This window comes from Odocoileus virginianus, chromosome 3, assembly GCF_023699985.2.
Source record: "Odocoileus virginianus isolate 20LAN1187 ecotype Illinois chromosome 3, Ovbor_1.2, whole genome shotgun sequence".
In the NCBI taxonomy this organism is placed as follows: Eukaryota; Metazoa; Chordata; class Mammalia; order Artiodactyla; family Cervidae; genus Odocoileus; species Odocoileus virginianus.
This window is the reverse complement of record NC_069676.1, coordinates 67,172,978-67,187,317: the sequence shown is the minus strand read 5'-3', so window position 1 is coordinate 67,187,317 and position 14,340 is coordinate 67,172,978. Positions and strand designations below refer to the sequence as shown.

General features: G+C 39.3%; 1 protein-coding gene across 2 annotated transcripts in view; it reads right to left on the bottom strand.

Moving 5' to 3' along the window:
• TTC1 (tetratricopeptide repeat domain 1) overlaps positions 1–13,286 on the bottom strand; it is a 49,855-nt gene extending 36,569 nt beyond the window's left edge. Inside the window, exons 1-2 of one of the 2 annotated variants that reach the window (XM_020903325.2) lie at positions 13,189–13,286; positions 11,736–12,098 (exon numbers count right to left, since the gene is read on the bottom strand). In XM_020903325.2, coding sequence (XP_020758984.1) covers positions 11,736–12,068 — 333 coding nt within the window. In that variant the 5' untranslated portion in view covers positions 12,069–12,098; positions 13,189–13,286. Of the gene's footprint in view, positions 1–11,735; positions 12,099–13,162 lie in introns of both variants that reach the window. The other variant, XM_020903323.2, reaches the window with a different exon arrangement.
• Between the last annotated feature and the right edge of the window lie 1,054 nt (positions 13,287–14,340).

The window sequence follows — 14,340 nt, the reverse complement described above, 5'->3', positions numbered from 1 at the left end:
CTATCCCTAGAGACACCAGAGTCAAATTTGCTCAAAGACAAAATCTGAAAGCAATGAGATAACAACTTATCAAGTATAGGGGAACAACAAAACTGTCAATATCTGATTTCTCACCAGAAACAATGAAGGGCAGAGGCAGTACAATGACACAATGACACATTCAAAATGGTAAAAGAAAAAAGACTGTCAATCAAGAATTAGATATTTAAGTAAGCCACACCTCAAAATAAAGGCTATATAAAGACATTCACAGATAAAGACAGAGAATTTGCTGCTATCATATCTGCCTTACAAAACATACTAAAGGAAGTCCTTTGGACTGAAAGATGTCACCAGACAGTAAAAGTTCATGAAGAAATGAAGGGTATTATAAATGGGAAACACACCAAATGCTCTATAAATACATTATTTTCTCTTTTAGGGCTTCCCTTGTGGCTCAGCTGGTAAAGAACTGCCTGCAATGTGGGAGACCTGGGTTCAATCCCTGGGTTGGGAAGATCCCCTGGAGGAGGGAAACGCTACCCAACTCCAGTATTCTGGCCTGGAGATTTCCATGGACTGTACAGTCCATGGGGTTGCAAAAAGTTGGAAACAACTGAGAGACTTTCACTTTCAAGAAAATTTAGCTACGAAACAGATGGCTAAAAAATCAGAAATATTAAAATGGTACATTAAAAAAATTATCTAACACAAAAGACTGTAGTAAAAAGGAATAAAACAGACATGAGACATATAGAAGACAAAATGTCTGATATAAATTTAACCATGTCAATAAGCATAATGTGAATGGACTAAACAGTAATGAAATGGCAGAGACTGTCAGACTGAAATTAAGAAGATCCAATCACGTGCTGTTTCTAAGACACACTTCAGATTCAAACGTAAACAGGGTGAACGTTTAAGGATATCAAAAATATATCAATCAGTAACCATAAGAGAGAGTGAATGTCTTAGTTTGGGCTGCTATCACAAAAGTATCAAAGACTGGGGGGCTTATAACCAACAAGCATTCTGGGGGCTGGAAGTCTAAGATTAAGGGGCTGGCAGATTTAATATCTGGTGAGTGCCTGCTCTCTGGATCATAAGGGTCTTCTCACTACAGCCTCATGTGACAGAATGGTCAGGGGCTCTTAGATCTCTTATTAGGGCACAAATCTCATTCACGATTACTCCAACTTTACGACCTAATCATTTCCCAAAGGCTCCATCTCTTCATTCTGTCACATTGGAAGTAAGCTTTTAAGATATAAATTTTGGGAGGGATGAAAACACTGTCCATAGCAGTGCGTATAGAAGTATCAGACTAAATAGTTTTAAAAACAAGAATTACTGCTAGAGACAAAGAAGGAACATTTCATGATGATAAAAGAGTTAAGTTAGGAAAAGCTAATAGCTATAAAAAGGATATGCACCTAACAGTAGTTATAAAATACATAAAGAGAACAAACTGCCAGAACCTCAGAAGCTTCCCATGTATCCCTTAAAAATTTGTAATACCTTCTCTCTCACCAGTCCCACATCCCCCAGCAAACACTCAATTTGTTCTTCATAAATTAACTTGAAGGATGATTTATGTATTATTGAGGTTAACATAATTATAAAAATTTGAAATATTCACTTATGCTTGCCACCTTGTGAGAAACGTGTCCAAAAAGGACTCAAGAGATCTTAGAGGCTGCTCTAGAGCCTTAAGTACTTTGCAGTCTACACTCACATTGAATTTTAGCTACAAATTAGCTAACAACCAACACTTCCTGATTGCTTTCATGTGCTAGTCATTTAATCCTTACAACAACTTTGTGAGAAAGGTAGTATTATTATCCCACCTTATACCAAGTTAAATAATGGAGCTACTAGGACAGATCTGTCTAACCCTTCACGCTTTTAACTACAAGAGTATATTGTCTTTAACTGTATGGAAATAACAAATTGTTTGCAGGAAGAAATAACTGAGCAAGACACAGAAACTGCTGCAGAAAGGTAATAAGCACAGAGCTTACACGTTTCACTGTCCTGAGGAAAAAGTGACTTTAAATTCCCTTGCTACCAAGAATCAGGGCACCTGAAAGGAAGATGACACTACTTCAGAACATGTCATCAAGTCCCAGAGATCTGATCTATAAAGATTCTGAGACCTACGTTAAAAACAAACCTCTACCTCACTGTGAATCAGGAATTTGTACCAATGGTCTTGGGTTTTTCTTCTACAGTTAATCCAAGTTCATTTTCCAGTAAGTTAGCAAAATGGATTCCTTGAAGATGGATGAATTCAATCTGCAAGTACTTATTCTTTGAAAGTGAAAGTCAGTCATGTCCAACTCTGTGACCCCACAGACTACACAGTCCATGGAATTCTCCAGGCCAGAATACTGGAGTGGGGAGGGTTTCCCTTCTCTAGGGAATCTTCCCAACCCAGAGATTGAACCCAGGTCTCCCTTATTCTTAGCCCTTACAAATATACAGATGCATGGGATCTTTTATTCTGTTTTCTAGAAAATTATTTTCTTGGGTTATAGGGTAAAATAATTTCACATGACATGGGGCACAGTCCTTTATGAAAGAACTGAAATATTATACTGCAGAAAGCCATCTCCACAGCATGCTTTTATACTTTTAAAATAATTAATTCTCCAGTTATTTTAAAATTTTATTACTACTTAGATCTCTGGTAATCCAATCTGAGTCTAAATGAGGTTCTAATGCCACTATAACCTAAATTTAAACGATAATCTGACAAACAGGAAGAGGGTAAGCATTTGGGAAAGGAAACAAACTCAGTTAACACTAAAATATAACTAGATCATTGAGGCAAAGATAGACTTCTGAAACAGTCCTGGCACAAGTTGGTAGTTATTTGGAAAATGAAAAATTTGGAATTCTACGTCACACTACACACAAGAATAAACTCCAACTGGACTGCAGATCTAAATGTAAAAATCTATTAACTACTGGGGGAAAAACAGGTGAATTCCTCTTTAAGCTCAGTGTAGGGAATGGCTTTCTGTAACTCAGAATCCCACAAAATTTCAACTGACACAACTTTAGATATTGGTGTAACCTGGAAAAAATATCAGAAGGTGTTCAACCATCCCCTTATTAATCACAAAACAACCACTCTTCACCAGAGACCTTCTTGATGCAGTGGCTGGCTAGGGATATTTCCTATACTTTAGGTCAGTGAACAAAACATAAATACAATACCCTTGACTTGGAATTTACAAGTGTATATCCCTTCCATCATTATTAAAAGATAAAAACTTGCATTAAGTACATTAAAAAAACATACCTTAATTAAATAATTCTGTAGTGAATATGTGTTTATAGACAACAGGGAGAAAAACAAGAGGCTCACTATCCGCAGATTAATTTCCCTATTGTAAATCTATCAGCAGCTCTCTGCTTCCCCCTGCAGCTTTGTAAAGTAATTGCTACAAAATAGAACAGTACAAACTTTTAAAGCACAGTAAGCAGAGATCAATCTTATCCGGCTAAAAAAGAGGAATAAAAAAAGTTACATACTTGCTAAAGGGCTGGAAAGTGGAAGCAGAGACAACAAAACCTTCTGCTTCAGCCCTATTTAGATGGGAAGAGGAAACCTTACACTGAAAGGGCTAGATACACCGACCTACAAATTATCCTGAAGGGAATGGTTTATCATTAAAAAGGAAACAGAAGCTTCAGTTTTGTTTTCTTTGAAATAAGACACCATTTGCTTCAGGCATTTGCTCTTTCCACAAGTCATTCTTATTAGTTTACTAGGAGCTTGGAGGGAGAATCTCTAGATTGCGGCTGTAGCTAGAACCTCTCACTAAGTCTTATCCTTCTGAGGAAAGACAACTAATCTTGGAAATAGTTTACTGTTTCTTAACTCAGAAAATCCCATCTCCCAAAACTCAGTTCAACAGAAAAAATTTTCTTATTTTGGTACTGATTAAATTCTGTCCACTCTTTTAATCTTTTAGAACCCTGAGCACAAGATCAAGGTAAAAAAAAAAAAATCCTATTAGTAAGTTTTTCTTCTGATGTTAGATGGAGTCAGTATACTGCTTAGTCAATACTTCTGGTTTTGGAAGCTTAGTCATCTGCATCCATCTAAGCTGTTTCCCAAAGTGCAGTCACAGTTCTACCTGAACCAAAATGACATGGAAAATAAGCCACAAGGATTTATTGTATAGCACAGGGAACTACATTCAATATCTTGCAATAACCTATAAAGAAATATAATTGAGAAAAAGTACAACTGAGTCACTATGCTGTACGCCTGAAATGAACACAACGCTGTTAATCAACTAACTTCAACTGTTAACAAAGGAGGTTCCTGGCTGCTACCTCACAATTCTGTGGTAGCAGACACCTCAGGGCTTTGCATGGTTAGCAAGGTTCCTGGGATTCTCAGACACAATTCAGTTTGAGAACCACTGATCTACACAAGGAGATCTTCCTTAGGAAACAAAAGAAACACTGAATGCCATTTTAACTCTTTGATCAGCAAATAGCTTCCAAATGTTTTACAGTAAACGACCCTTACTTCCCCTGGTTTAACATCAGGATTAGAAATCTAAGGTCCCTTCCAGTTCTTAAATTGTACGATTTTATTTAATCACTTGTCAGCAGCATTCCTTAAACTTAATACTGGTAAACGCTATGAAGTTAATAAATATGGCAACCTTAGTTCAAAAGGATGCCCATTAGAAATGAAATAAAAGGGAAAGAACAAATCAGAATGGGTTTTCTCATGAGGTTAACAGAGTATGCAGAGCACTATAGAAAACTTACTGAAAACTTTCTGGAAGCAACCAAGAGACCTGTTCCTGGTAAACATACCCACGGTTACAACAACACTGATAAGACTATGAAAACGATGCAATAGGGACTTCCCTGGTGGTCCAATGGATAAGACTCGATGCTCCCGATGCAGGGGGCCTGAGTTCAATCCCGAGTCAGGGAACTAGATTCGACATGTAGAAACGAAGACCAGGCACAGACAAATAAATAAAACAATATTAAAAAAAAAATATGCAATGAGGCAGGAGAAACATGAAAATCAAACGGATAAAGTAATGTGGGAGTGACGGGGGAAAAACTAATAAAGAACTTCAGCACTAAACCAATAACTGTTCCTGGTTAAAGATTAAACAGCCCTAAAGGAAAAAACAATCCTTTACAATTTCAGAACCTAAGGAAAATGTTTTAAAATCCTAGAAACAACATGCTGAGTCCACGCTCACCAAGCAAGAGACTTTTTGTAAATGAACTCGATGTGCAAACAACTGGCAACAGGAAACAAATCCGTTAAAAGGATGCAATCTGCACTCGGGCTTACAAATAAAAAATCTTTTTCATTTGCACACAAAAATGAAATCACCAGAGACCTGACAAACTCAAAAAGCCCTCCATCATCTGCCTAGTTTTAATGGGCATCACCAGCTACCCAGGAGCCAAAGCCAAGGAATCATGCTTATTTTCTGTCCAGCCCTCCCAACGGAATCCAGTATGTCTTGTCAACTCCTCCTCCAAAATGTATCCTGAAGCATTCCCTTATCTTCACTCAATCCACAGTTCAAGCTACCATCATCTTTCACAGGCTACAGATTAGGCTCTAACTGGTCTCAGTGTTCTGCACCATCCCTGTCCCCATGACCAACAGAATACTCTTAATAATATGTTAGTAACTTTCATCTTTCCTCTGGCTTAAAATTACCCATCTGTTTTCCTACTGCAGTCAGAAAAAAATTAAAATTCCCTACTCATGGCTCCCAAGGTGTTCCATCATCAGACTCTTACTTATCACCCCATTGTCTTCCTTGATCACTTTGCTCCAGCTCCTGGCCCTTGCACTCCTTGCATGCTCATAAACTGTAGCCCGCCAGGCTCCTCTGTTCGTGGGATTCTCCATGCAAGAATATTAGAGTGGGTTGCCATTCCTTTCTCCAGGGGATCTTCCTAACCCAGAGATAGAACCCAGGTCTCCTGCATTGCAGGCAGATTCCTTACCATCTGAGCCACCAGGGAAGCCTGTGCCAAGAATACATCAAGCTTACAGCTACCTTACAACCTTTACACTAACTGCTCCCTTTATATGGAATATTTCCCCATCAGATCCTCACACACTCGACTCCTTTTTCCCACAAAGTCTTTCCTGAACTGGCACCTCCCCAGAGAAGTCTTCCCTGACCAACCAATTTAAAGTAGTCCTGCCTACATGAAGCAACCTAGACAAATGTCCACTGACAGATGAATGTATAAAAAAGATGTGGTACATAACGGAATATTACTCAGCTATAAAAAGGAGTGAAATTGAGTCAGTTGTAGGGATGTGGATAAACCTAGCATCTGTAACATAGGGTGAAGTACATCAGAGAGAGAAATACTGTATATTAACACACATATATGCAAAAAATGGTACAGCGGAACCTACCTGCAGGGCAGGAATAGAGACGCAGACATACAGACGGACTTGTGGACACAGAGGGGAAAGGAGAGGGCGGGACGAGCTGGGAGGGCAGCACTGACGTGCGTACATTACCCCATGTGAAACAGCGGGAAGCTGCTGCAGGGCATGGCGGGCTCAGCTTGGTGCTCTGTGATGACCTAGAGGAGGGATGCGGGGTGGGAGGGAGGTTCTAGAGAGAGAGGATGTGTGTGCACATACGGCTGATTCCCGCTGTACTGCAGAAACTAACACAATACTGTAAAGCAATTATATTCCAATTAAAAAAAATAGTCAGGCCCACCCTTCCAGGCCCCCTGCCTTTTTCATCTTATCACTCCCCCCACCTCCACCCATACCGCCCAACTAGAATATGAGAGATGAGTGTTTTATTCACTGCTGTATTCCTAAATGCCTCAAATAATGCGTGGCATATGGAAGAAATGCAAAATATTTCTTGAATAAATGAATGATAAAATCTCCGAAATCTGTAAGACCAATTACTGGCCCTCATGGGAGAGAGAAAATCTTATTTACTCAGCTATTTAATAAAGGAAGACAGTGTGCAACGTTCCATGATAGTGGTCTTTTAGCGTGTGCATGAGAACACCCAGAGAACTCCATTTTGATAAGCAGCCCACAAAAAATGATTCTCTTACATCAATACCACCACAAAGAAATATATTCTGTAGTTTCCCAAACTATAAGCATCTTTGTATCACAATATTATTATAGTAATAATTCTCATCTGCTACCAGGTAAGTCCACCTCAGTCAAGCCTTTAAAAATCATTTATTTGCTTTGCAGATCTAGTACATCTCAAACGTGAGCTAAGATCCCATCCCTCTGGGTAGTCATGTCTACATTTAGGTTTTCACAAATAGTCAAGACTGCTTCTGAAACACACACACACAGTGCTTTCTTGAAGAGATTTTGCTGGTTTTAAACAAACCTTAACTGCCTCTCCCTCCTCTATTACTCCTTATCTATGAGTTCTGCTGAGAATTGGCACCCACTTGAGCCTGGATCTTCTTCTCAGCCACAGGGTAAGTCAAGTCAGCTTGAATAACAGACTTCAGGTACTGATACTTGATACATTTGGCAATACACAGATCCTATGATAGCAAATCTTTCCCAAATCCCCAAAGGTCAGCTTTATGTGCTTATTTTAGTAAAAAGTCTGCCCTGGTTATAAAGAATCAAAATTTTATTTGTATACTCAAACTGGAGTTACTTTTTCTGATGTTGGTCATAAGTGTAACATATGCTTACCATAAAAAAAAATCCTGCAAACATTATAAAATTGTACTAAATATAAAAGAAAATTCTCCAATAACCACATCCTTCATAGCTACTCACTTTTTATAATTTGGTGTATATGCTTTCAAGCACTCCTGTATAAGCATATTTTCATATATAAACTATTTTCACACAGGGTTTTAACTTAAAAGGAATCACTGACTGTTCTATAACCTCTGATAAAGAAAACACCTGCGTGTGTCTTCTACTCTCAACGCTCTTTAACTTAAAAGGAATCAATGACTGTTCTATAACCTCTGATAAAGAAAACACCTGCGTGCGTCTTCTACTCTCAACGCTCACTTAGAACATGTGCGGAAGTTTCTCCCACACCGAGCAACTCTGACTCTACAGAGGACAAGCCGGTGTCCTACACTTTAACTCAATTATGTCACTATCTACTGGAGACAGTGCCAGATCCCACAGGTTATGGGCTGAGACCCACAGACTGGCTCCATCCCCACTTCAGATGCCAACTGCAAGTCCAGGCTGTCACTGCTGGTTTTTTTTTTTTTTGGTGTGTGTGTGTGTATATATATATATATTTAAACTAAAGTATAGCTGATGCACAATATTATATAAGTTATACATAAAGATGTACAGCACAATGATCCATGACTGTAAAGGTTACACTCCACTTGTAACTATTATAAAGTATCAGCTATATTCCCTGTGTTGTACAGTGCACCCCACAGCTTCTTTTACACACAGCAGTTTGCACCTCTTACTCCTCTACCCTATACTGCCCCTCCTTCCTTCCCTCTCCCTACTGGTAACCACTGGTCTGTTTCCCGTATCTGCAAGTCTGTTTCTTTTTTGCTATATTCCCCAGTTTGTTTTTTTAAGATTCCCCATAAGTGGTATCATACAGTATCTGTCTTTCTCTGACTTCTCTCACTTAGCATAACGCCCTCTAAGCCCATCCATGATGCTGCTGTCACCTCTACTTTTGGTCCATGGGCTATAAATGGACAGCTTCCATGACCACCTCCTCAGGTTCAACAAATTTGCTAGAGGGGCTCAGAGAACTCAGAAAAAGAGTTCATTTATTAGATTATCACTTTATTATACAGGATATAACTCAGGAACAGTCAGATGGAAGAGATGCATAAGGCATGGTTTGTGCAACCCTTCGCGCTGAGCTTCCAGGCTCTATAGACGTGCACCCTCTCAGCATCTATGCGTGTTCACCAACTCTGAAGCTCTCTGAACTCCATCCTGTAGGGGTTTTATGGAGCTTTCATTAAGTAAGCATGAATGATTAATCACTGATCATTAGTGATTAATCCAACCTTCAGCATCTCTTCCCTCCTCAGAGGTGGGGTGAAGTGGGAGTGGGGCTGAGAGCTCCAAAGTGACAGCCAGACCTCATCCTCAGGGGTTTTCCCAAAGTCATCTCATTAACATTAAGTCACATGTGGTTGAAAGAGCCTTGCTATGAATAACAAAATAAACTTTCATCTCTTTTCACTTAGGAAATTTCAAAGGTCTTAGGAACTCTGCGTCAGGAACCGGACAAACACCAAATACATATTTATTATAAATCATATTATAACACCTGCTTAACTCATTTAACATTCAGGCATTAGTCCATGTCAATATGAAGATTTACCTCTTTTTAATGACTACGTTGTACACCACATAAATATGCCAAAACTAGTTTAAAGTAATACCCTCTGTTCAACATTAGTTCTAGTTTTCTGAAATTATGCATGATCCTGCAACGTGGTAGTTTATGGTACTCACCAGCCATGTGAGACTATTTAAATTAACTAAAATTTAAAAAATAATTTTTAAATTCATTTTGTCAGCTGCACTAGCCACATTTTAACTGCTTAATGGCCAGATTACTGTTAAAATGTGGTAGCCAGTGGCTACCATATTGGACAGTGGAGATATAGAACATTCCCATCACTGCAGAAGGTTCCATGGTAGCCCTGATCTAAAGAAATGCTCATATAAAAATTTGCTATCTGTAGACCATAGAAATGATGTAGCAATTCAAACTCTCACTGTTAGTACATTAGTTCCTACTTCCTTTTCTTGTCAACATCCGAACAATGCTCTGATCTGAGAAATAAGATATGTTTTAATTTGCATTTAAAAATTATTACTGAGGCTGAAAGTCTTCCCATGTGGCCCTTTGTGTTCATTTTTGTTGTTGAATCAACTGAACTGCATCTACTTTAAAAGAATCAAGCTTAAATATATCCTTTTCCCAATGACTTATAAAACTAAACCTTATGTGCAACAAAGAGACATTTCTTCATCTGTTTAGCTGATTTCCTAATACTAATTTCACAAAGATATTTATCAAAGTATCATAAAAGAAAGCGAATACTACAACTGGTGTGAGTTACATGGGAATACACAGTTGTCAAAACTCAGTGAGCAGTACACATTAGAACTTAAACAGTTATACAACATGTAAATTATATCTTAATTTTTAAAAGGAAAAAAGTTTAAAAGTATTCTGCTATTTAGAATATTTGATTTATAAGTAATAAAAAGAATTATTTCTAATATTTATAGAACTTAAAATTTTCTGGCCAGGAGACAAAAAATGTTTTCCATTAATGAGAATGGGAAGCATAGTATGTAACAAATCAAACCAATGGCATTGGAGAAAATTCACGATAGCAGGGCAAACTACATTAAGGTATCAGAAAAGCATTGCTAATATTTTAACATGATCATTTCATATCTACACCAGTGTTATGATAATTGAGCCAAACACTTTCTGGAAAATCATTTCTCTAATGTTACTGAATAGTACTTGATTTAATTTTCTGAGCTGTTTCTGCTGGAGGTAGTTTATGAACTTGGCTGATTTTTGCCCTTTATCGTTCTTCTCTAGTGGCACACACTAGCACAAAAGCTAACGCATGCATGTCAAAACCAAAAGATTTGATCATGAAAAGTGCCTAAGGTGCTTCTCCTCACTTCCTGCCACGTCCCCCCTCGAATTATTACACTGCATGTTTACCATCTCAGCCCATCACCAATGCATCATAACCTGTTCAGCAAGTGAGTGCTTCAGAGGCATAAGCTACAAATCTCACTCATTTTCTCTGCAGACAAACTCAGATGTTACAGTACCTCTTTAAGCCATCTTGCTTATGAGATCAGAAGGAAGAATATATGTAAGACACCAAGCCTCTGTCTCCCAAAATAAATGCTTGCTCAGTCACTAGCCCAAGGGTAAAGTAGCAGGACAGTATACATTTTATTAGTGCATCTGCTTTGTAGGAAGATAGTTGTTTTTGTTATTCAATTCTGCATTATATTTTACCTTTGGAATCAAAGAGATCTAGGTTTGAGAAACAGTTCTGCTACTTAATAGATATGTGATTTCAGGCAAGTTACTGTACTACCCTAAGCTGCTGTCTTATAGAGATGTTAACAGTATACGTTTCATAGGCATGTAGTAAAGATTAAATGAAAACACAAGCAACATTTTAAGCTTAGTGGTTGGCATATTATTGGTGCTTAACAAATGAGCTACTATCATACACAATTCTGTTCCTCAAGAACAAAATGTAAATGACACAGGTCCCAGTCACTGCCCTCTGTAAGTAAATCAACACCAGGATATTCAGGCAGTTATTTTTTTTTGCTAACGAAGGATTAACAAACAGGCAGCATGCCAAATTCTAAAGTCTGACCAAAAAATATCTATGACAGGAATTTCAGCAGCCACCCATCGGTAAGGTCACTAAAAAAAGTTAAAAGGTATATATATATAATAATCACACAAGATGAACGTAAGAACTCAAAGTTCACAGAAGTGAACTTTGCTAAGAAGTGTCTTTGCTAAGCAGACACACTCAATGCAGCCCCACCATGTCACTGATTTATCTCAGATTCATCATTACTAAAGGAGTAAGGAAACAGATGGGCAAGTCACTTTTTACCACAATTGATGCAATCTATGATATAGTATCAAGCAAATTTAGCCCTTTAAAAACATTTACATGGCAAATCATGCACAATACATAATATTTACCTTTTTCTCTTCATCTGGCATGTTCTTTTCCAGTTCCATTAGATATTCTTCATCTAGTTCAGAGGAATTCATATCATCCTCAGGTTTGTTCTCAATCTTGTCCACTCCTGGCTCCTCCGTCTCAAATGAGGTACTGGCATCATGAAAGCACTCCTCCTCTCCCTGGTCCTCCTGGGGCTGGGCCTCGACATCCTTGAGCAGCTCGCTCCGGGAATGATGCTCTTTGGCACTGGATACTGGAGGGTTAACACACTCTGCTTCCTGGGGATCTGTAACTTTCAAACCAGTGAACAGATCCTCTGGAACCCTACAGTTCTCTGACTTATCCCCCATGCTGAATCAGTGAGGGAGGTGAAGCTGAAACTGCAAAAGAGAAAATAGGTCAGGTAATGCTATCTACCTGCCTATCCAATCCTAATTATCACATTTAAACAAACTTCTGCATCAAAATTCAAATCAGATCCTAACTTTTCATTGATTCAATTATATAGTCATATATATAAAGGCTTTCATAAGCCCATAAATAAAGCCAAATGTAATTCTAACTGCTACCCTTTTCAGAACCTCTTACAAGCCAATAAGAGACACCGACTTTAATGTGATTCCTCCATCTTCTACTGCTCCCAGTTTTTCAGGGTTGCAAAAAAATGGCAGAATCGAAAACAATGGCAAGAAAAACAACACGTTTCTAATTTTTATTCAGAATGAATAACCAGATCGTATTTAAGAAACTGTGACCTGTCTTTCCAGCATCACCGCACGAAGCTCAAAAATAAGGTTTTGGTAGAGCTCAAAATATAATCCGTGCCAACAGAGCAATCATCAACTTCACCCACTTGCATGTGATAAAGCCCACGCAGGTTACAGTGGGAGAGAGGCCTTGGCTCAGGTAGCCCCAATCAGGATTCCCGAAGGAGTCAGAATTAACCATGAAAAGCGTGGTCCTTAACCCTGTATGCACAACGGTAACACTCGAAACGCTTTAGTAAGTATTGTTGACCAGATTGTATACTTCACAGATTCTGATTTACTGGTCTGGCGTGCAGCCAGGGCATCTGTAGTTTTAAAACGGCATCCCAGGTGACTTTCAGGTGCAGCCAATTGAGAACTAGTGCTGTAGAAGCTGAGTCAGACCGTCAGCAGCGCCACTCCTCCGGTCGCAGTAAAATCACGCCAAAGACCCTTGGGTTGCGGCAGAACCCGAATTCCACCCTATCTCGTCCCAAGAAAACTTAAAACAGTACGATTTTAATACGGAGACTGTGCCTCCACAGCAACGTTTTGTTTTTCCCCGCTCCCAGGACTAGTATAAGAACGCAAGGGTCTGAGGCTCCTGGGTTAAGGAGGGCCACCCCCACACTTTCCAAACGTTCCTCCCCTGGCTGTGTCCCTCACCGCCAAGACTACAGACCCATGTGGCTACTCACAGCTTCACAGTTCCTCTCGTCCTCACCTTCCTCGCCTCTGAGATCTCTACTTCCGCTCAGTCAGGTGCTCTTCCGTCGGCGCCGCTGAATAGCGTCGCCGTTGGCAAAGCATCCTGGGAAATGTTGTAAAACCTCAGTGAGAGGGTGCGGCATTGTCGCTCTATGACGTCATTGTACGGACTGAAAATGAGAGATGGTTGCCATTTTGGGTTACGGCAAGACTCCGCGATTCTGGGCTCTGGAGGAAAAAAGGAAAAGAGAAAGGCTGTTTCTATGGTGTTCCTTTTACTCCTCTGCTCTGACCTCTCTCATGCCAGCTGTGCTGTGTACAGAAGAGTCCTGAAGCATCATCCTTGTTTAAAAATAGTTTTCCTTATGTTTCTCAAAGTGTATTTTTGTCGAAAGGGGTCTACAGCTATATCAAAACAGTGTTGATAAGTTGTTAATGCTCTCTCCCCTCTCCTCTCATGAATGTACAATGAATTTTTCCAGAGGATATGTGTCCTGTGATAGCGCAATGGATTGAACGCAGGAGCGACGAGAATCCAATGTCTTTTATTAAGCCAGAGATTTGCAAAAATGTAGGACAATGCCACTCTACACTGTATATACATTTTTTGTTTTGGAAAACTTAGTTATCTATAGAAAGATTATTTATGTTAGCATATAATGGGTGTATTGTTATTTTAAGTTAATTAATAAACTAATATTACAATATTTTCACTTATACGTAGAACCCACATAAACAAAAGCTTTCTGTGGTCCTCAGTAATATTCGAGTGTGTTAAGCAGTCCTGGAACAAAAAGTGAACTGTTGGCTTATACATTCATTAAAGAAATATTTCAGTTCAGTCGCTCAGTCGTGTCCAACTCTGTGACGCCGGGCCTCCCTGTCCGTCACCAACTCCCGGAGTTTACTCAAATTCATGTCCATCGAGTCGGTGATGCCATCCAGCCATCTCATCCTCTGTCGTCCCCTTCTCCTCCTGCCCCCAATCCTTCTCAGCATCAGGGTCTTTTCCAATGTTTCAGTTCAGTTCAGTCGCTCAGTCGTGTCCGACTCTTCGCGACCACATGAATCGCAGCACACCAGGCCTCCCTGTCCATAACCAATGTTTACTGAATGTTAATTAGACCCCAAGCATTGCCCGCTAGGAATACAGAACTGAGATATTCCT